This window comes from Neolamprologus multifasciatus, chromosome 20 (genome assembly GCF_963576455.1).
Source record: "Neolamprologus multifasciatus chromosome 20, fNeoMul1.2, whole genome shotgun sequence".
NCBI classification, from domain to species: Eukaryota; Metazoa; Chordata; class Actinopteri; order Cichliformes; family Cichlidae; genus Neolamprologus; species Neolamprologus multifasciatus.
In genome coordinates this window covers 32,938,085-32,964,859 of record NC_140458.1, presented here as the reverse complement: position 1 = coordinate 32,964,859, position 26,775 = coordinate 32,938,085, and the positions used below count along the sequence as shown (strand labels likewise).

General features: G+C 42.3%; 3 protein-coding genes across 3 annotated transcripts; 1 reads left to right on the top strand and 2 right to left on the bottom strand.

Moving 5' to 3' along the window:
• The first annotated feature begins 545 nt into the window (after nucleotides 1-545).
• LOC146495357 (transmembrane protease serine 12) lies at nucleotides 546-4,935 on the top strand. The gene is made up of 5 exons (XM_085146512.1): nucleotides 546-693; nucleotides 1,712-1,895; nucleotides 2,023-2,300; nucleotides 4,428-4,570; nucleotides 4,654-4,935. Exons 1-5 carry the CDS (start codon nucleotides 621-623, stop codon nucleotides 4,891-4,893), a joined length of 918 nt encoding a protein of 305 aa, XP_085002638.1. The 5' UTR covers nucleotides 546-620; the 3' UTR covers nucleotides 4,894-4,935.
• Nucleotides 4,936-6,997: 2,062 nt separating this feature from the next.
• Nucleotides 6,998-22,086, bottom strand: LOC146495356 (disco-interacting protein 2 homolog B-A). The gene is made up of 19 exons (XM_085146516.1): nucleotides 22,006-22,086; nucleotides 21,794-21,921; nucleotides 21,430-21,544; nucleotides 21,146-21,347; nucleotides 20,899-21,011; nucleotides 18,896-18,976; nucleotides 18,617-18,740; nucleotides 18,366-18,487; nucleotides 17,610-17,721; nucleotides 17,137-17,246; nucleotides 14,096-14,226; nucleotides 13,839-14,007; nucleotides 12,644-12,814; nucleotides 12,372-12,433; nucleotides 12,199-12,256; nucleotides 11,996-12,070; nucleotides 11,661-11,835; nucleotides 11,274-11,397; nucleotides 6,998-11,178 (listed from the first exon to the last, which is right to left on the bottom strand). The coding sequence occupies exons 2-19, from the start codon at nucleotides 21,877-21,879 to the stop codon at nucleotides 10,926-10,928; spliced, it is 2,283 nt and encodes a 760-aa protein (XP_085002642.1). The 5' UTR covers nucleotides 21,880-21,921; nucleotides 22,006-22,086; the 3' UTR covers nucleotides 6,998-10,925.
• LOC146495355 (disco-interacting protein 2 homolog B-A-like) lies at nucleotides 22,083-26,251 on the bottom strand. Its single transcript, XM_085147194.1, has 14 exons — nucleotides 26,095-26,251; nucleotides 25,713-25,910; nucleotides 25,326-25,417; nucleotides 25,136-25,246; nucleotides 24,730-24,853; nucleotides 24,455-24,564; nucleotides 24,177-24,279; nucleotides 24,027-24,091; nucleotides 23,824-23,917; nucleotides 23,510-23,629; nucleotides 23,278-23,392; nucleotides 22,875-23,014; nucleotides 22,587-22,722; nucleotides 22,083-22,086 (listed from the first exon to the last, which is right to left on the bottom strand). The coding sequence occupies exons 1-14, from the start codon at nucleotides 26,249-26,251 to the stop codon at nucleotides 22,083-22,085; spliced, it is 1,569 nt and encodes a 522-aa protein (XP_085003320.1).
• Between the last annotated feature and the right edge of the window lie 524 nt (nucleotides 26,252-26,775).

Below are 26,775 nucleotides of genomic sequence, written 5' to 3'. Positions count from 1 at the left end.
GTGTGTGTGCAATGCAGGAATTTATCATGTGTAGGCATTCAAATAGGGGAGGCCACTACATGTCTGAGATATGGGAAGAAAATAATAGTTTCTTGAAAGACATTAAAGCTGATGAGTGTATGAAAAGACAGTTACGCACACACGCGCGCGAACACACAACTGACGCCTTAATTGTTTCTCTTTCTCACATGTTACACATCAGTGTTATAAACATTTGTTCACTTATCGTCACATACTTGCAAATATATTATTTAAGCCGAGCACCTCATCTCCAAATGACTGTTTTCACTTACAGGCCTCCTCCAGCACTTCGCCCTTTAATAGCACAAATTGAAATGCAAATAGGCAGCTTTTAATCCGCTAACCTGCCCTCTGTCTTTTTGCTGTTACGTAATGCGCGCGCTCGTGTGTGAATCAATGCAAACGGAGCCTTAAAATATATCAAGAGCTTTCACATTTCTGTAGAGTAGCTGCTTTTCCGTTAAAACTTTTTTTTACGCAGATCAAAAGAGCTGAACGTGCACCTGACGTCATCGGTGGTCGGAACAGTTTCTGTTTGCGATCAAAAATACACATATATGTTTATATTTACATTTATGAAGGAAAAGAGTTGAAACTAAATGGAGTTAAAAGGTTTTCTCCTGTGTCTGAACGTCTGCTATTTGACTGCGTTATCCACTTCGCCACAGAAGAGTGAGTACCTGCAGAGGTTTTAGTGTTATTTCTTCTTTTCCTCCACTTTTTAGTAAAGTATCAGCCAGTTTTTGATTATCAGTAACTTCAGATCCTGTTTTGCGCTGTTTTTATTTTTAGCAAAGCTCCTCTTTCTTGGACCCGAGTGTTATTTAGGTGAAATTTTCTAATTTTCTAATATAAGTTTTGTTTTGTTTTAAACAGGTGTCTCAGTTCAGCTTTTCAAAATGATGGCTAATATTGAGCAGCTAACTTTACTGGGTCCATGTGCTGACTGTGACTCAGCACTTTACCTGATAAACATTTTATTTGTGTTATGATATGATGAGGTCTCAGTGAGACTCAGTTCACTTCCTCGCTGAAAATGTACTTTCTTTGTTTCTTTACTAACAGAAAGATTAATTAGCACATCACCCGCAGTTTTGCACCTTAAGAAAAATTAAACCATTCACCCACTATTCACTATTATGTGTTATCACAAAAGCAGACAAAAACAACTAATACAATTTTATTCAAATTTTTATATTTTATATATATTCGTTTGGTTTTTATCACCACTGTTGTCACCAAAACCTATATAATCATTGGCTTTTTTGGATGTCTGTTGCGCTTTGAAAATTATTCGGTAGCACTTTTTAGTACAGCTCGGCAAGAATGTGGTAATAGGGGGGTGAACAAGGAGAAGCAAGCTGGTAACAGTATAAAAATAGCAGGTTAATATAGATGTTGGATCCTTCTCAATAATCCAGTTAAGGGGATATTACTAGTATCCAAGTAATGTCCAAGTAATTAAGGTATGGTTAATGCTATTATCATTATATGGTAATAGCATCCTAATATGTTAAAGCGTCAACCAGTACTACAATATTATTATGAGACTACTACCAATATGACCTGTATATTTGAGTGGTGAGTAACAGAAAGGAGCTGTATAATTGTGTTTTTCACATTAAAATGGAAAACACATTTAAAGTTTACGTACAAGTCAACTTAAAACCTTTTTCTTAATCTTTATTAGGTTGTGGGGAACGGCCTCTTTTAGGTCCTCCAGGTGCTTCTCGGATCGTGGGTGGCCGGGAGGCTCCCAAAGGGGCGTGGCCATGGCAGGTCAGCATCCAGATCCAACACAGACACCTCTGTGGTGGCACTATCCTCAGCAGCGTCTGGGTGCTCACTGCCACACACTGCTTCTACCATCACATGTGAGTCCCTTAAAAGTAACAGTTAGGGCACTTTGCACAAACAATTGGGGTGGGGGTGGGTAAACGCTGACAGTCTGCTTCCATTTACGTATATGTTTTTTTTTTTACTCTTTTCTTTTGTGTCCAGACGGATCGGCCTTGGCTATTTTCGTGTGGCGGCAGGACTAAATACGCTATCTTCTCCAGGAAAATACGCCCAGGTCCGCTCCATCAGGGGAGTGAAAATGCACGATGGTTACAACATTATCACATCCGATAACGACGTGACGCTGTTGCTGCTCAGCTCGCCCTTTAAGTTCACCAACTACATCCAACCTATTTGCCTTCCTGGTGATGTGATCCATGAGGCCATGCTCAACCTCAGCCACTGCTTCATCAGTGGATGGGGAAGCACCTATTACAAAGGTGGGAAAGGCCAGAGTTACTATTTTAAAATAAGAAAAATTAGTATTTAGTTTAGGGCAGGGGTGTCAAACATAAGGTCTGGGGGGCAAAATTGGAGCCAATATGGCCCATTTTACATTTTTGGAAAAAGTGAATGATGAATTTTTGGACTTTTAAACGTATTTTAAAAGTCGTAACTTAAAAGACGTAACTTTACATGCTGACAAAGACCAACAGCCACACCCATTTATACTATATCAAAGGAGCTAAGTAATAGATAAACAAGTAAATGACAAAAAAGTTCGTTTTCCATTTTCTACCATAGAAATTTTAGTTCAACAAAAGAACATTTTTGAAAATTAATAAAACCTGTTTGTTGTTTTTGTAAATAGGAAATAGGAGAGTCTGTACAGTGAGATAGCAGAACTTTTTCTTCAATTTTACACATTTATCAGGTAGAGAAACAGAGATTTACTACTGAAGATTTACTTTTTATCTTTTATTAACACATCTTAATGTGGGCTCTGCCAGCTCCTGGCAACACAAGTCAGATGAAAGGTTGAGAAAATGATTGAAATAGCTGAGTTTATTGATGTCAACCAAAGCATGCAAAAAGTGAAGGGGTTCTGAAGTATTTGCAGCTGTATTATCTGTATGTCCGGTTTTAGAAGTCATCAGTGCAGCAGACAAACTTCTCATCCTCTGGAAGTTTAATGTGAGAGCAGGAAAAGTTTACAAAGAGAACGATGAGAAGTTTTAGTAAAGGTGAAATTAACTCCACTGGCAACTTACTGCTGAACTTAACATCTACTTGACTATTATGCTGCCTTTCATAAGTTCTTATCAACAGAGATGATGCACGTTGCTGAGCTTGTCTTAGCCCTGAAGCCTACCTCATAAGATGGAAAACTTGATGTTGTGAAGCTGGCATGTGTTGAATACCAAAAAGATTTGCCAGGGCAGTTGAACTGGCTCTTGAAGATTCTCGAGAACATCTAGAGATCTTGAAGGCTGCTACTCAAAATACAGCCCGCTGGTTTTCAGAGGATTGTGTAGAAATCCAGAAACTTCTAGAAAGTCAGAACCAGCCTTCCTCACAGTAAAGACCAAAACGCAGAAAGAAAGAAGAAAGAAACACTAGGAGTTCCTGATGCTACAAAAAGAAGGAGAAGAATCGCAGATTCTGTCAGATAAGAACGACTCCCAAGGCTTGTTTGCTGCACTGAAGGCAAACTGTGGTGATGTTACACCGGTGACATCTGACAGGAGATATGAAGGACACCGGTGAGTGATGAAAGGAACGGTTTTAGAACCTCTACCTCCAGCTCGGCTGTGTATATCCATTTCAATGGATGAGCCATAGAAAGCACTCAAGGAAACTAGGAAAAGTCGGGTATCAGGTCAGGCTCTTATATCTCTACAACAACTCCTGGAAACAGAAAAGATCACACAGAATAGAAAGAAAGAATCAGTGAAACACCATATGGAGAGACTCTGAAACCTGAGAAGTGCCGAATTGTCAAATCAGGTGTTCATGCTGCGCGAGGCATTTGTTGACCAGGTTGCAGTGCCTCACAAATAAGGTGGCACATCAGCTTCGAGTTGGGCGGTCACTCAGTGCAACAGATGTGGAAAACTGTCATTTCTAGGGCAGGTCGCACAAGTGTGGCTTTCACAGTCTAATCTACAACTGAGTCACAATGGGCTGCTAGTGACCTGTCTTTGAATATATTATATCATGTAGTGCTTTTAAATCTAAACTACAGATCCTTGAGGCCAAGTCCATAACATGCAACTGTTTCAATTAGATTGATTGTCATTTTAACTCACTTTTTTTATTTTTATTTGAATTTTATTTTATTTTATTTGTATTCTTTCACTTATTGTTGCATGTGTGTTGTTGCTGCCTGTGTTTGAGTAATTTCTGTAACTGTGAGACACCTGCTGCTGCCTATCTTGGCCAAGTCTCCCTTGAAAAAGAGGTTTTTAATCTCAATGGGATTTTCCTGTTTAAATAAAGGTTAATAAATAAATAAATGTAGATACTGAAAGCATGATTTTTTCCCCCTGTTTTTAAATGTCACCCTCACATTACGTCACATATATTAATAAAGTTTTTTCAAAGCATCTTTGGTGTGTGAACTGCAGGCCCACAGACGAACAAACTGCAGGAAGCTGAGGTGGAGCTCATCGACAGACGAACATGTAACCGGGTCACCTGGTACAACGGCATCATCACTGAGAAGATGATCTGCGCAGGACTGGAGAGCGGAGCAGCCGATTCCTGTCAGGTGCTGATCCTTGGGTTTTGTTTTTTATTAAGTCACTACAGGCTGGTTGAAAGAAAACTTCACGCTGTTTGTGTCTGCTTCAGGGTGACAGCGGGGGCCCACTGCAGTGCTACAGCGAGAATCAGGATAGGTTTTATCTGGTTGGCGTGACGAGCTTCGGAGATGAGTGTGGACTTCCTCACAAGCCCGGGGTGTACGCACGAGTCAGCATTTTTTCAAAGTGGCTGACTGCGAGTCAGACAGCGGCAGCAGCATCTGCTGTCCACAGAGCGAGCACGGGAGTCATCGCAGCTCTGCTCGCTGCTGCTTCGACGCTGCTCTGAAACATCCAGACTGGCACCAATAAACATCCAAACTAAAGCAAACGGCTCTGAACGCCACACGCTTATTTTTTCATACACAGTTTATAACAACAACCCTGTTAGAGCTGTCAGAGCTTTTTTAAAGGCACAGGAGAGCCACATTTGTTATTCAGCAGCTCACTTTGGAGTGATGGTGTAATTTGTTGTCTGATTGTTTCACATGATATCTGTTTATTAATTTTCTTTGTACAGCATGTAAATACAGACAGAGACACGTGTATGTGATGACATATGCTTCGTCTTAAAATAAGCTCACATTTTTTTAACACGTTGCTTTTGTTATCAGTAATAGAAGGAGGGTTAAGAAGTGCTAATAATGGATGGTTTTTATTTCTCTGCTGCAAGGAGTCGTTTCCTTTGGAGAGACGAGTCCATTAGAAATACGACAGCTGTAATATGACTGTGAAAGGCAGCTGCTTCCTTGGAATTCATTTTATTGGCGACATTTCCACAACAACTTATCTTGCTTAGATTATCTCATAGAGTTTTTAAGGCACTCAGCAGAAGAGAGAAGAGCTTTTAAACTCCTGAGTGGGTACAAAAAAGATGTCAGAGCTTTTATTTATTAGGAAGACCAGAAGTTTCCTTTTTTTTTCTAATAAAAGCTTTAAAACATCCAGAAAAAAACTTTATTAAGAGCGACAGATTGTATTAAGATGTTAAAAGGCTTAAGTTTAATTCCTGGGTTAATGGCACGTCTGTAGGTGATTATATAAACGTATTAAGCCTGATTTAGAGTTTCTAGATGGTGTTTTTAAGAAAGCTTTTCTTTTAAGAAACACGTTTCCAGTGTCTAATAAAACTAAATTATTCTGTTTCAGAAATCTAATTATTCTTGCATTAATATATATAAGAAAATAAATGAATAAAAAAGTAACTAAATACACAGCTTCTTCCTTTCTGATACTACTTTGTTACACTGCAATAGGCCTAGACTGCTGGGGTCTTCCCATGATGCATTGTTTCTTTTTCACTTTCTTTGTGTTTCCACTCTGCATTTAATCATGACTTATTATCAATCTCTGGCTCTCTTCCACAGTGTGGTTTTATCGCTCCCCCTGCCCCTCACTCCCAAACGGGCGTAGCAGAAAGCTGCCCCTCCCTGAGCCAACCAGAGGTGTCTTCCTGTTAAAAGGGAGTTTTTCCTTCCCACTGTCGCCAAATGCTTGCCAGTAGGAAGTCGTGTGATTATTAGGGGTGGGGGATAAAATCGATTTTGTTACAAAAAAGGTTTTTGTGCTCTGACTTCAGAGCATGTTGATCCTTTTTCTGAGCAAGAATCCTGACATTCCTTCACTGTCCAAATGTGTTTAACTTTTTTTAATGGCAGCAATAAACATGACAGTTTACTTATTTTAATTTAAGACGTTTTATTTTAATTAAGTTTAAAACTTTTTTATTTAATGTAAAATTATATTTTGTTTTAATTTACTTTCAAATTCTTCAGTTGCTGAAGGGGCTGCATAGTTTTCATAAACTGCATAGTTCAGAATAGCTATAATTGTACCAGATGGTTGATTCAGTTAAGTTGGACTAGACTGTAATACAAACCGTTCAGTTTGTCAACAATAAAACTGAAATGAGAGAAAGACTGAGTGTGAGACTTTGATATTAGAGAAAATGAATATTGATAAAGTTTACCTTTATGTACAGAATCTGAATATCGCAAAAATATTTTTTAAAAATTGCAATAATATCATATCGTGCGTTAAGTATTGTGATGATATCGTGGGATGTATGGTGATTCCCACCTCTAGTGATTATTGGATTTTTCCTTATATATTGTCGGGACTTTAATATAAAGTGGTTTGACGGAACCTTTGCTGCAATTAGTTGATCATTAATCAACTATTAATTATCTGTTGGTTCAAGTAAAGAAATATCTGATTTTATTAGATGTGAATATTTGTGAGAAACGCAAAACTGAAGTGTGGCATCCTAACACCCCCCCAACACACACACAGAGCAGAAACACTGACACCTGCTGGAGGGAAGATGCCATTTTCTTTCTTGTAACAGCAGCTGGTTGCAGATAAATAAGAAAAGAAGAAGTACAAGACAAGTCTGACAAAGCAATTTTTTTATTATTTGACATGAAACACATCCAATGACAGAGTGACAGTGTTTTTGTCAAGTAAGACATGTTGTTGTTGTTGTTGTTAGAAGTTATCGCACCATTAACCAGTTGAATGTCTTTGCTGCAGCTCGACGATGCATAGTGAACAGACAGTTGCTGAGGTATACATTGTGGGCCCTTGAGTTTGTGGGGTTTTGCGTGTACGAGTAAAAGATCCTAATTTCATTACCTCGCAGGTACATTTACATTTTGTGCTTAGGATAACTTTGGAGGTTTGAAATGTTCGCCATTCGTCACAACACAATATGAAAACTCACACAAATATTCAGAGCGCATCGTCCATCAGATCCCGAACCGATGAGGATGCAAGTATGAATGACTGAAGACATGTTGGCATGGAAAAAGAATGACTCGGTTTCACACAAAAGGGCATCTTCTTGTAATGACACTGGAGAACAAAACTGTCAACTTTCCCTTATTGAATAGCACCAATGTCTATTGAAAAGGCTTGAAGGCCAACATGAAATTATAAAACTTTATTAAAACTTGTCAGAGTGAAACAGTAGCGACAAAGCAATAATCACACAGCAGCCTCAGAAACCTCAGAAGACGCGTGACTCCAATTTCACCGGCACGCACACGCCGTCGGTGTCGGTCACCGATTGAAACGTGGTTTAATCGACGTGCGACAAAGCCGCTCCTACATCAAACCAGCTGCTTGCAGATAAAGATTGCATCAGGAAAATATTGATGAAATCCCTAGAAAATATATTAAAATTCCAATTTTGGATGGAAAGAGTAAAAATACAGTGGAGGCGACATTAAAAAAAGAAGAAATAAAAAAAAAACAGGTTTACCATTTTGGGAAAATTCTTACAAAAGACAAAACTTGTTGCACCATAAAAGCCAAATATCACTGCTGAACGCACACACACACACACACACAATCACACACACATAAAATGATATTGGGAAAGTGCACGTTTGTTCCTGCCCACTGAAACCTTTTTTTGTTGCGTGCGATGTGGTAACCTTAAAATAAAAACAATGCAGAAAATGCTGTCAAGTATGAAAGATCAAGTCAAGTTTTTTTGTTTGTTTTTTTTTTTTATCTACAGATTCATTTTCATGTACACATTAACACCAGTAATACAGTATTTGACCTCTAAAATACAGTATACAGACATCTTTATTACTTCACTTTTTAAAGGAGGGTTCTGCAATTTTTAAAAAATCTTTTGAATCACAGGTTTGTTGCGGATTGTTCCCAGTTCATTTTCTTTTTTTTAGTGTTGCCCACGTTCAGGATTAATGGGTCTGAGTGATGACGGTTATGTTAAAATCAGAAAGGTATGAGCACGAACATGAAACACCAGCCTTCCTCTTAAAAACCTTCTTTTTTTTTTTTTAAATGTGTGAGTTTTGAGCTACAAACTGGTGTCCGATTTCTCGCTTAGAGTCGGTGAAAGTTCTTTAAATAAGCAATAAAAGTACAGAAGTTCCACAGGTTTAATAAGGCAAAGCTCCTCATTCTTGATTTCTTTGTTTTGCTTTTTTTTTTTTTTTTAATTCGATGGTCCATTATTGTAAATGTCACCATGGTAAAAGGCACCGACTTGCCTTCGGATTTTCTACATTTATCTAATCAGCTGTGACACTAAATGAAACACGTTCTTTGATATAAGGTGGGAAACTACACACAGACTGAAAGCTAGCAGCTCACTTCAGAACCTCAGACCAAGCCAGGCGAAGCCGAACAAAACGGCCCGTGAACACAGAGAAGTTGGACCTTAAATTTTGTTTAGCGTTTTTTTGGTCTGCTATTGTTTTCAGAGCCTCGAGTGACGAACTCCAGATTAAGCCTCCGATGTATTAACATCCATTAAAGCCACATTAGAGCTAAACATTTGACTTTATAAAGAAATTTGGCGACTTCACCCACAAAAAGAAAACCTTAAAAACTTCCCTCAACTTTCTAATTTGAATCTCTCCCTGGAAGTTCCCCGTGCATATCGGGCGATGCTGGAGCTCAGCTGCAGGAGCCTGGATTAAATTGGCCTTTGCTATCTCTCCTGCTTTGCTAAGGTTACCAAAATGTCCCGGCAAAACTGCCAGACTGAGCAAGCTGGTTGTCATCTACAACCCAAAGAACAAACAATAGTTTTCAGCTCGAGTCCACAGCATCCAGGCCCAAAAGCTGCACATCACAACGGCAAATTCTACTGTGAAGCCTCCCTGTTGCACTTGCTGTGCCAGATTTGTATCCCTGAGGTGTTTTTCCTCTTCAGCAAAACTAAATCCAGTCTGAAATGTGTTCAGTCTAATGCACCAGTGAGATGTGCATTAGCTGTTCTGGGGTGCACAAGGAGACCACATTGAAGGTGCGATCGGACAAATTTCAAATCACTTCCGGTTAGTTCTTCTCATGGGTGAAGTCACAAAAGTTTGTGAGATTTCTTTAAAGAAAATAAATACCCGGTGAGAAAAACGACACATTCACACAGAGACGCCAATGTTCTCAAGATATTTCCTTAAAAAACAAAACCGATGAACTAAACGCTCATCTATACTGGCTACAGCTACATCTGTACAACACAAGCAGTGCTGTCATTTATAGTCATCCGTATTTATTTCTTTACGACATTTTAGCTGACAGATAAAGAGTGAAGAGAGTTAACTGCAAACAGAAGGTTGTCTGGGAATAACTTCAGAACATTCTCGGTCTCCCTCATTAACACCGGGTACTTATTTCTTCTTTAACAGCAACTCTTGTTGAGCGCCGGGAGGCTGTGAATGCTTTTACACGAGAGGCACAAAAACTGCGACAAAGCCTGAACATTCAGCATAGGCAGCGAAATAACTGCTGTGAGAATCCTTGGCTCGCGAAGCTTGTTTTCGTTTCGTTTCGAGCCCGCGTGTAGACGTCACCCGCGCTCCCAGCTGGCATGCACACCTAAACACAGACTATAGTTTCCAAAGTTGTTCTGAAAATTGGCGCTTTTTAAAAATAGATTAGTACTATCACAATCATACGAGCTATCTACCCCACCGACTCCTACTCACACCGAAGATGAAGAATCTGTTTCATCTTTACGACTCGGGTTCACGAAGTCTTTCTTTTCCCACACCAACGAGTAATTCGAGCAATTTTTTAAAGATATTTTTTTGTTTTGTCATCGTCGACACTAAGTCTGCCAGCAAACATCGCGTGTGATGGAAAGTGGACGCCACTGTGCACCTGGTGGGCAATTGTGTCAGGGCTGCCCGCTGTGGGCTGTGCTTGCTTGTGGCGTTTTTTAATACTGATGTGGATTTGCTCTTTTTGACAGCAGCAGGCATGAGGGGTGGGGGAGGCAGGAGACGGGAAATCGAGGTGCGAGGACGTAAAGTGCAAGGGGAGAAGTTCCAGTGCACCTTCAAGATTAGACGGGTTTAAAAAAACAGAAAAGTCTGACACATGAGCATGCATGGTTCAGGAGGAAAGCAAAAGGATAGAAAATGAGGGGATTCCATTCTTCTCTTTCTGGGAGTAATTAAAATATCCTAAAAACATGAGTTTGACGAGGGAGAGGTGTGTGCAGGAAAAAAAGGATGATGGGATTTCTCCCAGTCGACACGTGCGTCTACCTTTCAGGAGCAGAGAAAGTGTCAGGCCCCACAGTAGAAATCTCAGTGAACCTGGACTGCAGCAATCGAGCAGGTGGAAGTAAAGACAGAACAGTTTCTGAGAGGGAAGCATGTTGTCGTTACAGTACTTGAGTTGTTTCTCGCGTTCCCACGCCGTTTGGCATTTCCAATGAGTGCGTCTGAGGTTTTAACTTCGGGGCTGCTACTGTACACGTCCCCAAAGTCCTCCTCCCTCGTCGTCTGTTCCCGGAGCCTGGCTCAGGTTTCTGCATCAGTTGGTGAAGGGCGTTCACATGTTGTAGGCCACGTAGATGGGGTCCAGTTGGTCAGCCAGGAAGGAGTCTCGTAGATGCATCCTCTGCTTCTCTCCCCGGGAGTTGATGGGGATCACCCCCGGGTCCACGATGACCACCACTCCGACGATGAGGTGGTGCTCCTCCAGGACCACGTTGGTGACGAGTGGCACCAGGTCCAAGGCCTCCTGCTCCGAGCCGCTAAGCTCCGCCACCACCACCAGCAGGTTGGTCCACGTAAACACGGCGCTGCGAAGCGAGAAGTGGGAAACGTTCAGGTTTCTGCTACCGTTTGCTACGAGGATCAGCAACGCCACGTTAAGTGCACATCTGCTGCTCCTTACCTCTCTGCGATGCTGCGGTGGGCGCGGGACACGGATGTCTCGATGTCGATGGGGTGATAACGCAGCCCCCTTAACTCCAGCGTTTCATCCAGGGATCCCACCACAAACAAGGCATCATGGCGATCTGTGGCGGGGACATAAAACTATTTGATTATTTACAGTTCCTACAATATCAAGTGTCTTGTTTTAAAGATCTGGCCACAACTGTGGAACCTGTACCTTTAATAGATTAATAGATTAGCGTCCAATGTTGTGATGCATTTGTGATGAGAACTTTCAGTACAACCAAGCATTTACATTTTAAAGGGTTCAACACCAATTGCTCCTCCAAGTCATTATTACATTATTACAATGTCACCAAACATCTGTTATCAAATGTCCTCTCACCTCCACTTGCATCCAGCAGCTCTGTTCTCTTGATGAAACCCAAGTAACTGGTCCTGGCCCACAGGGTTTGGGGCTCCCCAAAGCTGAGCCTGGTGTTGAAGTGGTCTGCCTGCAGGCTCTCCTCCCCATAAATGGTGTAGTAGCCACTGGCATTGTGTGGGCTGTTCACCCAAATCTGCACAAAAGAAAAGACTGAATCACTTTGGCTGCTAAATTTTGACAAGAAGAGAGAAATTTGACTAAAAATCAACATAAAATAAATCTTTTGACTGTCGCCCTCTTTTACTCCGTGCCGGTGAAATCGGACGGTTTGTGGCACATGTTTGCGCACTCACCTCACCAAGATGCGAGTCTCCCAGTGGGCCTCTGGTCTCTGGGTTGACTATGATGACTCTCACTCCTGGTAGGATCTTCGAGGAGGAAATGAGAGGAGAATTTCACTTTAAGACTCCTTTAACCGACTCTTTTAGTGCTCTGGTTCTGTGGCCACAGTGAGCATCACATAAGTGAGTTTTACCAGTCAGTGATCGATACTTACAGTGCCCGACTCCATGAGTGGAAGACTCTGTGGCGCTCCTCTTTCCACTAGCCTCACCCTGAGGGACACAGAGAAAAGACAAGCCTGTCAGTCTTTCTGTTGTTGTCCACCAGCTGCATCACGTCACTAATGTCGTTGCCTTTGTGCTGCTTTATGAGACTCTTCAGCCTTACCTGTCGTGACGCAGGGACTTCATGTCAACATAGACAGTGGAGGGGTCTGGTCCAGCAGTGCCCTAGTGATACGGGAGGGGGGGTAGTACATTAAAAACAAGTTTTTTTAGCTTACAGAACATGAATAAGTTATTATCATAAGTTATTAACATCCAGTACATCTCCTTGTGCAGCTCAGATGACATGGATTGTTATTTTTGTTGAGCAGAACCAAATAAAAGCCTGATTTGGGTCAAAATGTCCTCATAAGACTGCATATTTGCGAAACCAACCTGAAGGCAGATGGCTAGGTTGACCCTCGAGCCAAAGGCGGTGCTGACGGCGCGAGGTGAAAGGCCGAGGTCTTTGAAGAGCTTGGAGAAGGACTGCGTGAGAGCGAGGCGAGGACGCTCCTCTGCTATCACCACACAGCTCCGCACGCACGACAGGTTCAGACCGCGTGCCTGCAGACACGAACGGCTAAAGGTCACTCACTTTTAACAGGTGTTGACGCAAACATGGACTCTGCATTACTGAACATTTTCATCCAAAGTAGAAGGAAAACCGAATGAGGACAGATAAAGGATAAAATAAAGATGAGCACAGACGGAGACAGATAGTGATTTTAAAACAGATATGATACATGTAAGGCCCATAACGCTGTAAACATACAATCTACTTAGGCTACGTCCACACGTACACGGGTATTTTTGAAAACTGAGATTTTCCGTTTTCGTTTAAAAAATAATCCCGTCCACACGTAAAGGCAGAAATGAAGGAAAACGCTGCTAGGAACATGCCAAAGCAGCAGGTGGCGCTATATTCCTAACCGTGCAGAAATGTTGGCCAATCAGAAGTCTAGAAGCCTCGGTGGGAAAAAGTAAACAAAGCTGGGACATAGAAGCAGAACCACGTCGTATGTGTGGAGGGACAGTAACTGTGTGTGGACATGTAAGCATTTAAACACTGCAGAGAGAACAGTTAACAGTAACAGTATTGTAGAAATTCATTTCACCGAAACAATAACGTGGCGCACAGTGTGACGTCAAAAAAGGCGCACATCTTTGACGCTGCGTTTTCTCCGTTTTTCTTGTCCACACGTAAATGCAAAAACGGAGTTTTAGAAAATATCCACCCTGGCCGGAGTTTTTAGAAATCTCCGTTTTCAGTGACCGAAAACGCCGTTTACGTGTGGACGAAAGGTGCAAACGCATAGAAAAATCTGCGTTTTCAAAAAATACCCGGGTACGTGTGGACATAGCCTTAATTAGCATGCTAGCTCGCTGGCAGGTGATCTGTCTGAATGAATAAGGTGAATCATTTTTTAAGCCTGAGACAGGTGTTTATTACTCTGCTTCACAGCAGTAATATTTTCTGTCATAAAGTAATTTATCACTGTGTTGTTTGTCAGAGTAACAACAGAAATGACAGCACGGTAATCTGAGAGGAGGAACCACATCTGGGAGATTATGCGAGTGTGTTTGTGACCTTCAGCATCTCCGTCTGGGTGCCCAGGCCTTTGGTGCAGAGCTCCATGACAGAATACGAGCAAAAGGTGTCTCTGATCTTGTACTGACTGAGCGTGCTCAGCCACACGGGCAGCGAGCTCTCCAGCTCCAGGGGAGGGATAAGGATGGACTGGTGACCTGAGTAAACACTGGAAACGAGAGAAAACTGTCAGCAACAGTAAAGCTGTGTGTTACAAGAATAATGGCGTTCTGTCTTTATGTTTGTGTTGGAATTACCTGGAGAGGCACCACAGGACGAAGCCCAGGCCACAGTATGGGTCCAGGCAGATGGCTACTTGGCGTGAGGAGTAGAGCTCACACTGCAGTTTAATGGAGCGGCACAGAGTACTGACCGCAGCGTGAGACATCTGAAGAAGCAGAGAAACTTTTAAGAAATCCACCAGACTCACTCCATTAAACTTCACCTCATTAGTGATTTTAATACCTCAATATAAATCAATAAAGACGTAGTTTGATGACCATTAGAACAGGTAGCATGTTCGAGTTAAAAATGTGTATTCTTCTTTCAGCTGCTCGTTCTAGGGGTCACCACAGCAGAACATCTTTCTCCATCTCACCCTATTCTCTAGCATCCTCCCCTCTCATATACAGTGGCTTGCAAAAGTATTCGTCCCCCTTGAACTTTTCCACATTTTTTTACGCAGCTCCACAACTTCCCTGTAACAACCTCAGAGGTTGTCTAAGAGAATATTGGGAGCAACAACACCATGAAGTCCAAAGAACACACCAGACAGGTCAGGGATAAAGTTATTGAGAAATTTAAAGCAGGCTTAGGCTACAAAAAGATTCCCCAAGCCTTGAACATCCCACGGAGCACTGTTCAAGCCATCATTCAGAAATGGAAGGAGTATGGCACAACTGTAAACCTACCAAGACAATGCGGTCCACCTAAACTCACAGGCCGAACAAGGAGAGCGCTGATCAGAAATGCAGCCAAGAGGCCCATGGTGACTCTGGACGAGCTGCAGAGATCTACAGCTCAGGTGGGGGAATCTGTCCATAGGACAACTATTAGTCGTGCACTGCACAAAGTTGGCCTTTATGGAAGAGTGGCAAGAAGAAAGTCATTGTTAACAGAAACCATAAGAAGTCCCGTTTGCAGTTTGACACAAGCCATGTGGGGGACACAGCAAACATGTGGGGGACACAGCAAACATGTGGAAGAAGCTGCTCTGGTCAGATGAGACCAAAATGGAACTTTTTGGCCAGAATATAAAACGCTGTGTGTGGCGGAAAACTAACACTGCACATCACTCTGAACACACCATCCCCACTGTCAAATATGGTGGTGGCAGCATCATGCTCTGGGGGGGCTTCTCTTCAGCAGGGACAGGGAAGCTGGTCAGAGTTGATGGGAAGATGGATGGAGCCAAATACAGGGCAATCTTGGAAGAAAACCTCTTGGAGTCTGCAAAAGACTTGAGACTGGGGCGGAGGTTCACCTTCCAGCAGGACAACGACCCTAAACATAAAGTCAGGGCAACAATGGGATGGTTTAAAACAAAACATATCCATGTGTTAGAACGGCCCAGTCAAAGTCCAGATCTAAATCCAGCCAAGAATCTGTGGGAAGACCTGAAAACTGCTGTTCACAAACGCTGTCCATCTAATCTGACTGAGCTGGAGCTGTTTTGCAAAGAAGAATGGGCAAAGATTTCAGTCTGTAGATGTGCAAAGCTGGTAGAGACAGACCCTAAAAGACTGGCAGCTGGAATTGCAGCAAAAGGTGGTTCTACAAAGTATTGACTCAGGGGGCTGAATAATTACGCACACCCCACTTTGCAGTTATTTATTTGTAAAAACTGTTTGGAATCATGTGTGATTTCCGTTCCACTTCTCACGTTTACACCACTTTGTGTTGGTCTTTCACGTGGAATTCCAATAAAATTGATTCATGTTTGTGGCTGTGATGTGACAGAATGTGGAAAAGTACCACTGTAAACATCAGCAAGTCCCCCTTCACAATATCCATGAACCTCCTGTGAAGTCTTCCTCTTTTCCTCATGCCTAGCAGCTCGACCTTCAACATCCTTTGCTCCCTACATCCACTCTCCCTCCTGCGTACATGTCCAGACCATCTCAGCCTGAGCTTCCCTCTGATGTAATCACGACACCTTCAGCTCCATCTCCAAACCATACATCACAGCAGGTCCCTCTGCTATCTTGTAAACCTTCCCTTTCACTCTTGCTGTTATCCTTCTGTCACAAATCACCCCTGCCACTCATCTCCACCCACTCTACCCTGCCTGTACTCTCATCTTCACCGCTCTTTCTTGCTTTGCATGGTTTACCCCCAGGTATTTAAACTCATATACCTTCAATATCTCCACTCCTTTGTTGTATATAAAATCTGATCTAAATTAACCTTTTCTTACATGTCTTTTAACCTCACAAAATCAACAGGCTCAACAACTTTTATTGGCAAATAAATCAGATTTATGCAAACAGTATTTAGAGGTCCTTCTTCTAATAAGTTCTGCTGTTCTCTGTGGCAAGTTGGACATCAGCTTCTGGGCCAATTCCCGCTTTAGCAATGCTCGAAGCTGACTGCAGTTTGTGGGCTGCTGCCTGACCACACTAAAAGCTTCCTCAGAGAATAACTTCTTCCTCCACCAAAGGAGCACTTTAATGCTTTGTGCATTTTCCAGCATGATGGATGTCTCCAGCACCACGTCTCAAGGCGAAAGTGATAACTTAGTGGCTCTGAGATCATCAAATTAACATTTCAGAGCCACGGTCAAGAATCGATGCGATCAAGAATCTATGGTCAGCCCTAAAACAAGTGCGTGAATAAGCAGAAGCCCACAAACAACCTCAATACCGACGAGGCAGTGAATCAGCTTAGGAGACGGACAGTCAGCATCCCAAAATGTCAACACACTGTAAATACTGACTGTAGGCATAAATTTGACTTATTAACCAATAAAATTTTTGAATGTCATTTTAACTGCACAAATGTCCTTCACTATATCATAAAAACAAACAAAAATAGACAATTTGTGCAACTACCAAATATTTGTGGCCACGTCTGTAAATATGAAAATATTTAATCTCCGTGTCATAATTCTGTTGTCAATATACTGAACGAGACCAGCTGAGTAAAGGTCAAACATCCAAGAGAAGACACAGAAGAAGAAAATTAAACATTTTCTGGCTAAAGAAAGTCATATAAAAAAAATAAATGAAATCACAGTCATTTCTGTTCGTTTGTTATTATTATTTTTGGAGCATATACAGGATTTGTGGGAGTAATCTACCTTGACTCCAGTCAGCATGCCTGTGGTGGACACACTGAAGTCCAGATAGGCCAGCATCTCAGCTGTAGGAGGTTTGTAGATGTGTGGAGGCCGCTTTCTTGGAAGATCATCTGTAATGCGAGCGAAGTAAATTTATGTTATGTCTTTATTGGACAAAATAAATCAAATACTTCTTGCTAATACATCTTGCTCTTAATGCTACAGTCTGATAATAGTCTGGTAGAAAGGGAAGGTGATATCATTTCACGTGTAATTTTATCCTTTCAGTGCACATATTAAAAATCCATACTTTTATTTTTAACTCACTGCAACACTCTTATCTTCAGAAATGAGAGCTTAAAATAACTGAAACCGTACTGTACATGTCTGAAGTTAGTCAAAGCACAAACAGTGTCTATTTCAAGCTAAACCTGCTAGCATCTAAAGACGTGCACAAACGCAGCGACGCCCAGCTGCTTTCCTAACTCAGTCACCTGTGTCAATGATCGTGGGCCACGTTTTGACATTGACGCTGGCAGCCGCCTCCCTGGACCTGAGGATCCTCATGAGAGGCTGAGTGGTGAGGATGCAGGCTGCTTTGCTCACCTGTGGCACACGACACAGAGCACAGACGCGGTCGTTTAGAGCCACAGATTAATGTGAAGCATTCAGTTATTGATATTTCATTGATCTCCAAAGTAAAGCCCAATTTCATTTGCTTTGCCCAGGGGAAATCAGTTATAGTGGCCAACAGAAGTATTCATTTCATTAGTGAAGGGCACTTCTGTTGATGTGATAGTTTATTAAAGTGGTGGCTAAAAAAGCTTCATATTTGTTTTAAGATCAGCAATGCATATTTCAGGACAGTATGGACAGTGCAATGTCTGTCTATTCAAACAGCTCGATTTTCAGGGAAATTGGGAATAAGGAGCCCTAGTTAGCTGTGATTGTGGATCACTTAAAAACAAAAACAAAGCAAAATGATGTATTTGCATTAGAGAAGACTCACAGAACTGTGTTCTCATTGTGAACTACTAGTTTTGGATAAATCATTACAAAATTAAGTGAAAAAAATATGAAAAATGAGCACTTCTGGTGTGTTGAACTTTAAAATAACTCTTCAAGGTAGAATAAGTACAAAGACAGTTTAAATACTACTCAATGTACTCAAATAATTCCACATACATTACTCCATTATACTGTGGAAATACTCGAGTAAAAAAAAAAAAGCTGTGGTGACGTGCACTCACGTCAATGATCATGCGGACAGTGGGGAGAGTAGCAGCCAGATTCTGTGGGTGGGGCGGCCTCACAGTCACAGGGATGACCCCCGCGTAGAGACAGCCATAGAAGGCGGCTATCAGGTCGATACCTGCAGGAGGAGGAGACGGGAACCCGGTTGAACTACGACGCCGTTACTACATTAAACAACAACACTTTCACATATTATTTGATATGAAAAACTAGGAAGAGGTGAAATGTATAATAACGGCGTGCATACCTGGGGGATAAAGCAGCACCACGTTGTCTCCTGTGTTGAGACCTCCTCTCTCCATCAGGGTAGCTGTGATTTTCTCTGCTCTCTTGTGTAGCTGAGCACAAGTTGCTGTGCACACTGCTACCCCCTAGAGCAGAAACAGTGCTGGTACAGATGATCTCATACAACAAAATGGATCACCATTCACAGAGTGGCACCATTTCCGAGGTAAAAGAAAGGTAATGGTGCACGGCACGTACGCGCACGTTTCTTGTGTTTACTGCATGCTCATGTTTAGCCTACCTTAGCATTGAGCAGCACGTATAAAACATGGTCAGGGTCCATTTGGGCTCTCCACTGCAGAGCTTCAGACAAGAACTGGTGCTGAAAAGGCAAAGAAAGGAATCACAGATACATACGCATCACAGATGGATGATTAAACACACAAACAACGTTTTAATGCACAGATATAATTACACAAAGCGGCACTGTTGGCAAATAATAACTTTAAAAAAGTGATTAAAGAGAAAAATATTTTAAAGCCTGTCTTCAAAATGACAAATAAATATATAATCAGTCCTCTCTGTGACAGATTTGTTCAATTTAAACAGAAAACACTTTAAAGTACGTCAAGGACACAGTGTGACGCAACAGGAGCACAGAGGTGTCCAGAGTATTTGGGTTTTTTAAGTTGTGAAAGGTCATGCTGGGACCATCTGCACCAGGAAGGAGGCAAACTGGAGCCACAAGCTCACAATCTCTGGGCCTTTAAAACAAAGGAGTCATGACAACTTTGATTAAAAACAAAAAGTTTCTGCTAGTCCCTCAGAATGCTGTTTCTTAAATAAAGGTACTTCACAAGATTTACGCAGTTACATAAACGAGTATTAATAGAACTATTAATATATTAAAGTCATTAGCCTCTCAATCTGTGGTGTCAAAAAGCCGAGGAAGCAGTGCACCAGACACACAAGGACAGGACCTGAAAGTAAAGAATCCCTTTACAAGACAGAAGCCAGGTGAGCACTAGGAAGCACGTAAAAAAACAAACATTAAAAAAACAAGTAAAGATAACACCAGCTAGACGTACAGGGATATTCAGCAGTATCGCACCGTCAGACACTGGAAAAGTAATCGTTTGTGCGTCGTGCTCTGGTCGACAATGAGTGAGGAGTCACATCATGCAGACCAGCTGCCCTGGCAACTCATAAAGCCATGCTGCACGTGGGAGCGTCACAGTGAACACAGGAAGCAGAGGTGCACGTAAAATACTTCTAATTAATATTCTAATTCGTACTAATGCACAGGATATACGATTAGTACATCGCAGTATATTATTAGAACATCTTCTGCAGTTATATATGCTAAGTGACAGATCATAATTGCTTAAGCCTCGCACTTGCACATTTTGTAAAAGATAAGAAACTTCTTCTCACTCAGAGGAGATCGATGTCTTTTAATTCATTGCTGACTTTTTGGTCTGGCAAAGCTGCAGCAGGCTGCTGGCCAACTCCAGTCTTAAAATAAGACGGCGACGTGGGACTATTAAATAAGGCCCGGATGAATGTAGGATGTGACCTCATTTGTAATGTGCTGCTGTATATTCGTTTTAATGTGTGGACCTCTGCTGGACAAGGAAGCTAGCCTGCACGGTCATCTCACCGGGCTAAGCTGTACCTGGTGGCCGTCAGGTTATCGCAGCTGACTGACAGAAGCAGCACGAGCAAAGAGGCGGGTGGGGGGGATGCAGGGGGGAGGGGAGGCCAGACTAGAGCCTTACCATCATGGTGGGCCACATACAGAGCTAAAGCCCAACCCAAGCAAAGTAAAGGCAGAACAACAACAGAGATTTAGGATAAGGCATCAGCAGTCATACTGCCTGACAGACGCAGGCTCGTCTCATTAAACCTGCATTCATGGCATATTTACACATCAGTTTACTTTACCAGCTTAATTTGAACAGGTTTGTATGACATTAAAATGTTATACTTTTTTTTTTTAATCCAAAATCCAAACAAGTTCAAGTTTATAATAATGTCAATACAGCAATCTGAACAAAACGATTACTCATAAATCTTCTGCCATCTATAAAGCAACCATTGCAGTTTTGCTATAGCGTGCAAATCTTTTATTAATGGTCTCACTATGCAGGAGTTGCACACATCATAGACACTGACTCCTTTAGATATTAAGGCAAGTCAAATTCCTACAAACTAAACTGCTGAAAAACTGTGCTGCACTCTGCTAAATCCACTACTAGACCTCATATATATGAAATCAGTGGAGTTTGGTCTGTGTGGCAGTACCTTTCGAATGAGATCCTGGTCCTCCACCACGCCCAGCTCTCTCCCTATAGCCTGGGCGATCCGTTTCCCTGCCACCAAGTTGCCAACGAGCATAGAAGCTGGACCAACGTCCACTGAGGAGATCAGAAACAACGACAAACGTTCAACTGCCAGCTGATGGCACATCCTCATTATTTCTAGCTCCCGCTTCATGCTGCGGCTTTATATTGTATACAAGCATGATTCCATAATGTCTAAGACGACCCACCTGGCTGTTTCTGCCGCGGCTTGGGCAGGTTTGTAACACAGGTGTGTGGGCACATGAGGATATTACAGGGGTGAAGGTTTCCCTCCAAAAAGTTCTGCTTGGTTTCACAGATGTGGATGCCTCCCAGAGGCGTCTTTGGGAGGGTGTTGGCTGGGACGAGCGCGAGACAGTACAGGCCAACCTGGTGGATACTGTCAATGGCCTAAAGATGGAATATGCATCAAGTTAATACAGTATAACATAATATTAATAATCAAGATGATATGAGCAGATGTGTGATTGACCTGCAGCACTCGACTCATCCACTGGAAGCTGTCTTCTTCACTGGCATCGGGCCTCTGCTCTGCCACAATCACTATCCTCTCATCATAAAACACCGTCACAGAAAACACTGCGATCCTGCACAGATGCCAACAGAGGAGTGAGTGCAAACACACAGTAGACAAAGAATCCAGCAGAAGCTGCTAGATGCTGAAGGGATTTTTACTAATTACCAATTAAATATCACTAAATTATCCCCGCTCACATGTGTGCGTCGCTAGAACATTCTTACTCAGTGTGCATTATGAAGTAATGTAATGCATGAACACACACGCTGAGAGCACAGTGGAACCTCACTGTGCTCTCAGCGGCCTGTCGGTGTCTCACCTCCCCCTGTAAACTGTTTTGACAGGCTCCACTGCTAGCGCCGTGGCCACCAGGTCGTCTGCATTGTGCCGTCGCCCGCTCACCATCAGGAGCCCCTCAATCTTTCCCACAACAAATACCAGACTCCCCTGTGGAGCAGACATATTTAACTCAGCACAGACATCCAAATTGCAGAGTACTGGAACTACTGTAATTGTGTATGAGCGACCTACCGGTCCCACGAATCCAAGCAGGCCAGTTCGAGTGAAGGGGATTTCTCCAACGGGCGCTCCGGCTTGATTTACTGGAATCACCTAGAAATTAGCACAGATGAGAGAGACTAGTGTCATAATACAGCACAGATTGCATTTTAAGGCTAAATATACTGCATATACTGCAGTTGTAGTAGTACAACATAGTATAAGCCAAAAAGAAACACTTAGTGGGTTCTATGAATAAAAATAATGGGACAATATTTAAACTCCATGAAGTCTATAAAGCATTTTATTAGTAAATGAGGAAAAAGAAATAAAGCAATTATTCAGTGACGTCTGTGGCTCCATCTAGTGGGTAATTTAAAACTAGTACTCCTTTTCCACGAGTCCATATTTTAAATACACAAGGTCAAACAAGAAGGGACGGAGCTCATTATAGCAGAAATAAGAGGGGACGTACGGAGACTGATGTAAACTTCATATCATGTCTCATTCCACTGATTCAAAAGCCACAGTATGTTGTACCTTTTTATCCCATCAACATTTATCATTTTAAAAGAAATGTTGGTACAAAGCTGTAATTTGTGTCTGTGACAGACCTCAAATGTGTTTTGGTGACACCCGGTAGGCCGTAGTACAAGGTGCCTCCAGCACGTGAGTTGATCACGATCTCTCCTATCTCGTCCGTCTTGCACAGCTGAGGAGATCCCTCTGGTTTCACAATGCACATCAGAGCTGAAACGAACAAAAACAGGTCAAAACATTATAATGATGTAGACCTGAGCTTCTGTATTCTAAAAAAAGGTCATACAGTCAGAATGTACAGTAAAGATGTGACAGCTGCTGCACTTCTGCACTGCCAATTACACCTAACAGTTGTGGCTAACCTCCAGGCATAATGTGACCCACATCCTGTACAGTCAGAGCAGAGTTCTTGTCTTCTGTGTTCACCCGGATCACTCCGTGGCTCAGCCCGCCCATGGACAGGATGGCCCTGGCTGGCAGCGGAGCGCCTCGCGCACCTGGCCTGCACAAGATTAAAAGAATGTACATGCTTTTAACTTTTTATTCTGAAAAGTGTATTTTTCCATTTTCATGACCCATACTATTTGCGAGTAATTGCTGCATCCCTATGAATATTTACAGATTTCATGCATTTTCAATAAAGGACGTCTCAGTTAAATTTAACTGTATAAATTTTGTTCTTACAGAGATGAACAAATTTAATCCTGTATGTGTGAAAAGCACACGTCTCTCTGTTTATCTCTGTTCGTGTGGTTCACGTTGTACCTGCGGATGGCCACAGTCAGGGCCTCGGGCGAGGTGGCACACGGACAGATGACCTCAGGCTTCAGACCATGAGACTGGAACACATTCAGGAAAGCATCACACGAGGACACAGACCCTGAAGGTAAACAAAGGATGAAAACATTAACAAAAGTAGGTAAAAGCAGCTCAAACCCACAGCACAACATTATAAAATGCCCATGTATAGTGACTGTTTATTACATGAGTTACTCACATGGGTTGGCTCCATCGGCTACTATAAGCATGCGTATTGAAGCCAAGTTGATGTCTTTCTGTTCTTTATGGGCCATCATGGCCCAGTGGAGGTCACGGCACTTCACCAAGGCCACACGTGCTATGAGAGGGTAAGAAAAATCCCTTAAGCATCATTTCTCTACTGTTTTCTTATTAAAAAAAATTTCTAACATTATTATTATCCTAGCAGTCTGTAAAATACTCTGTTTTATTAATATTGTTTGCTTATTAACTAAGCAAACATAGTAAAATTATAAGAATATGGAGTATAAAAGTAAGAACATTTGGCTCAACCTTTGTGAATGTGAACCCTTTGCACCCAGGACATGGGACAGGCCTTCATGACAGCATATGGCACAGTAATGGTGTGAATTCTGTTCATGACACTCTGCAAGGAAGGAAAAAATATATATAAACCAACAGTGTCAATAACATACTGCACCACACACCAAAGTAATAAAGGGCATCTAGTGAGCAGCAGAAACATCCAGGCTCACCGTTAAGACGCCATGCCACAAGCCCATATCTTTCTTACAGTCCAACACATTGACCAGTGTCTCCCCTAAGATAGAAAACACACGAGCAAATGAGTGCGTTCACCAGCTTCAAGTCCACAAAGTTACATCCAGCGTTTTATAGTCTCTGACCTTCACAGTAGTTACAGGCTTGTGTCAAAGCTTGACAGTGAGTCAGCATGGCGATCTTGGACACAGCGACTCCCATCACTGTTCCCTCCTTACTCGCTTTGTACTTCAGCGAGAAACAAACACACAGACGTCAACAACATGTCAAAATGAATATCAGAGTCAAATAATAGTGTGCGAGTTACAGAAGATAAATAATTGAATATATAACAGTTTACTAAAGATCAACTGATTGAATCTAAATTAGAAAGCAGAAATTAGAAATGCATTGAACTGCCTACCTCTATGTAGGCAGTGTCTGTGTTGGCAGTGGGAATGTGAGGCTGCCAGTCTTTGGATGGTTTGGTCAGGTACTTAGTGTCGGTCACTACCCATTTCATCCTCGGCCAACCTGCAACACGCAGACGCAAAGAACATGGAGCGCACAAAAACTATTACAGCTGTCACTAGGAAAAAAGCTGCACTAATTACACTAATATTGCAATAAAATGAAAGCATCCAGAGATGATTCCTGATGAGCCGGCAGCATTAGCAGAGGCAGTTTAGTCTTGCTGACCTTTGAACTGGATGATCTCTCCGTTTTGTGTCTTGGGCAGCCCTTTGAGACACACCTCACTGGTCAACGCCAAACTCACGCCACAGCTGCCCAATAGGAAGCCAATCTGCTGGCTCCCTGCATCCTATGAAAAGAGGCTTAGGTCAGGAAACTTCAACTCACAAGGACAGGCAAGCAGACAAAACTGTGACAACTAAAATAAATAAATAAATAAATAAATAAATAAATAAATAAATAAAAATAAAAATAAAAATAAAAATAAAAATAAAAATAAAAATAAAAATAAAAATAAAAATAAAATAATAGTGAGGCTCTCATTATCATAAACCATGCATTTGGTCCTAAACATGTGTAGCATTTTTCAGAAACCCCACAGAAAAACTGCTATGAAAACAGGTATATTTACCTGTCGGGACAGCGGCACCTCAATAGGCACAGGGATGACTTCAGCTAACAGACAGCCATAAAAGGCCACCCAGAACATGCCAGGATCACTGTTTGGATACACCAACGCCACCTAAGAAGCAGAGGAAATGATTTTCCTCGTCGTCCTGCTTTACAATTTACTTAGGAAGAAATGACTGACAAACTCTTACTCGATCTCCAGGTTGAAGGACAGGCTCGGTCTTTGTGCCCAGTTTATTCAGAAGGGTATAGGCCAGTTTCAGACTGCGACTCCACAGTTTACCTATACAGGTTAAAAAAAAAAAGGAGAAGAAAAATGTCATCTTGTTTTCCAAAGGCCAGATTTCTTACTGTTAAATTGCCGTGTATTATTGTTGCATAACTGTTCCATGATCGCTTAACTTCCCAACCCACTATGGGTCCACACTGGAGGCAATGTAATGTGGGAGTTGTTCTACTCGGGCCAACAAATATTTCTTCCTTTGATCCAGCTCATATGCAAAAAATATACCTGACATTTATAGAGTGGACACAACAATACAGACTTTAATATTCCTACGAGGCAACGTGTCGCTCACCATATGTGAGTGTGTAGAGTGGTTTGCCAGTGATGTCCAGGGCAGTGAGGGCAGGGCTCTTGGCCTGAGTGGCCCCCCAGCGGGCAAGGGCAGCCTGCAGGGCAGGAGGCCAGTTACTGACCACCCCAAGGGGCTCCCCCTTCACTGGGATGATTTGACGTCCCTCAGGCTTCGGGGTGTTGGGGTCCGGTTGGGGAACTAGGCATGAGAATTGGCAAGCAAGAAACTGTGAGTACTGTAACGCTGTAACACTGGTGTCACAACACTCTGGGTGACTTCCTAAAGAAGTGAAAACCCTTTTCAAAACAACCAAGAGGATTTCCGTGCTGCAGTACACACAACGGTGAAAATCAAGCATGACGTATCGTGTTATGTGCCACACCTTCTACGATTTCCTCAGAGTCGTCGAGGAAGAATTCGCTGAGCGGTGGTCTTTTGGGTCGTTTGAGTGTGTTCAACAGCTGCTGGATCTTAGTGGACACCCTGCTGCTGACAGGCACGCCTGGACAAACACGGAGAGCAGCCGCCGTCACCAACATATGCAAACAAACAATGACACGCAGACACCCACACATGCACGTTTATTCAAACACGAATCTCTACTTTAACACACGCTCGCTCGCTCACACAGGCAGTAACCTACGCACTAGCACAGTCAGGAACAGAATCAGCAGCAGGGAAAATTTGAAAGGGAAATTTGCACACAAGGAGACACAAAGTGGACAATTCTTTCAGGAAAATACTATAAAGGAAGATTTCTACTTCTACACCTACAGCATGAGACAAACGTAAAGAGAGGTAGATATCAGGATGGAAAGCAAGCTACTTGGGGCCTCTTCGGCATCCCTCCCCTTCCCCAGGTTCGATGTATATTACCTTTTCTTTTTCCTTTTTTAAATCAAAGTCAAGACAGGGACAGGATTAATGGACCCAAAAGAAAGAACACAAAATATCGGTCGTTAGCAGCATTCACCACACAGTGACATGAGGATGATGTTGAAGGTGATCGAGGATGAACATGGGTAGATTGTACGTTGATTGGAACACATTCAATCGCTTTTCT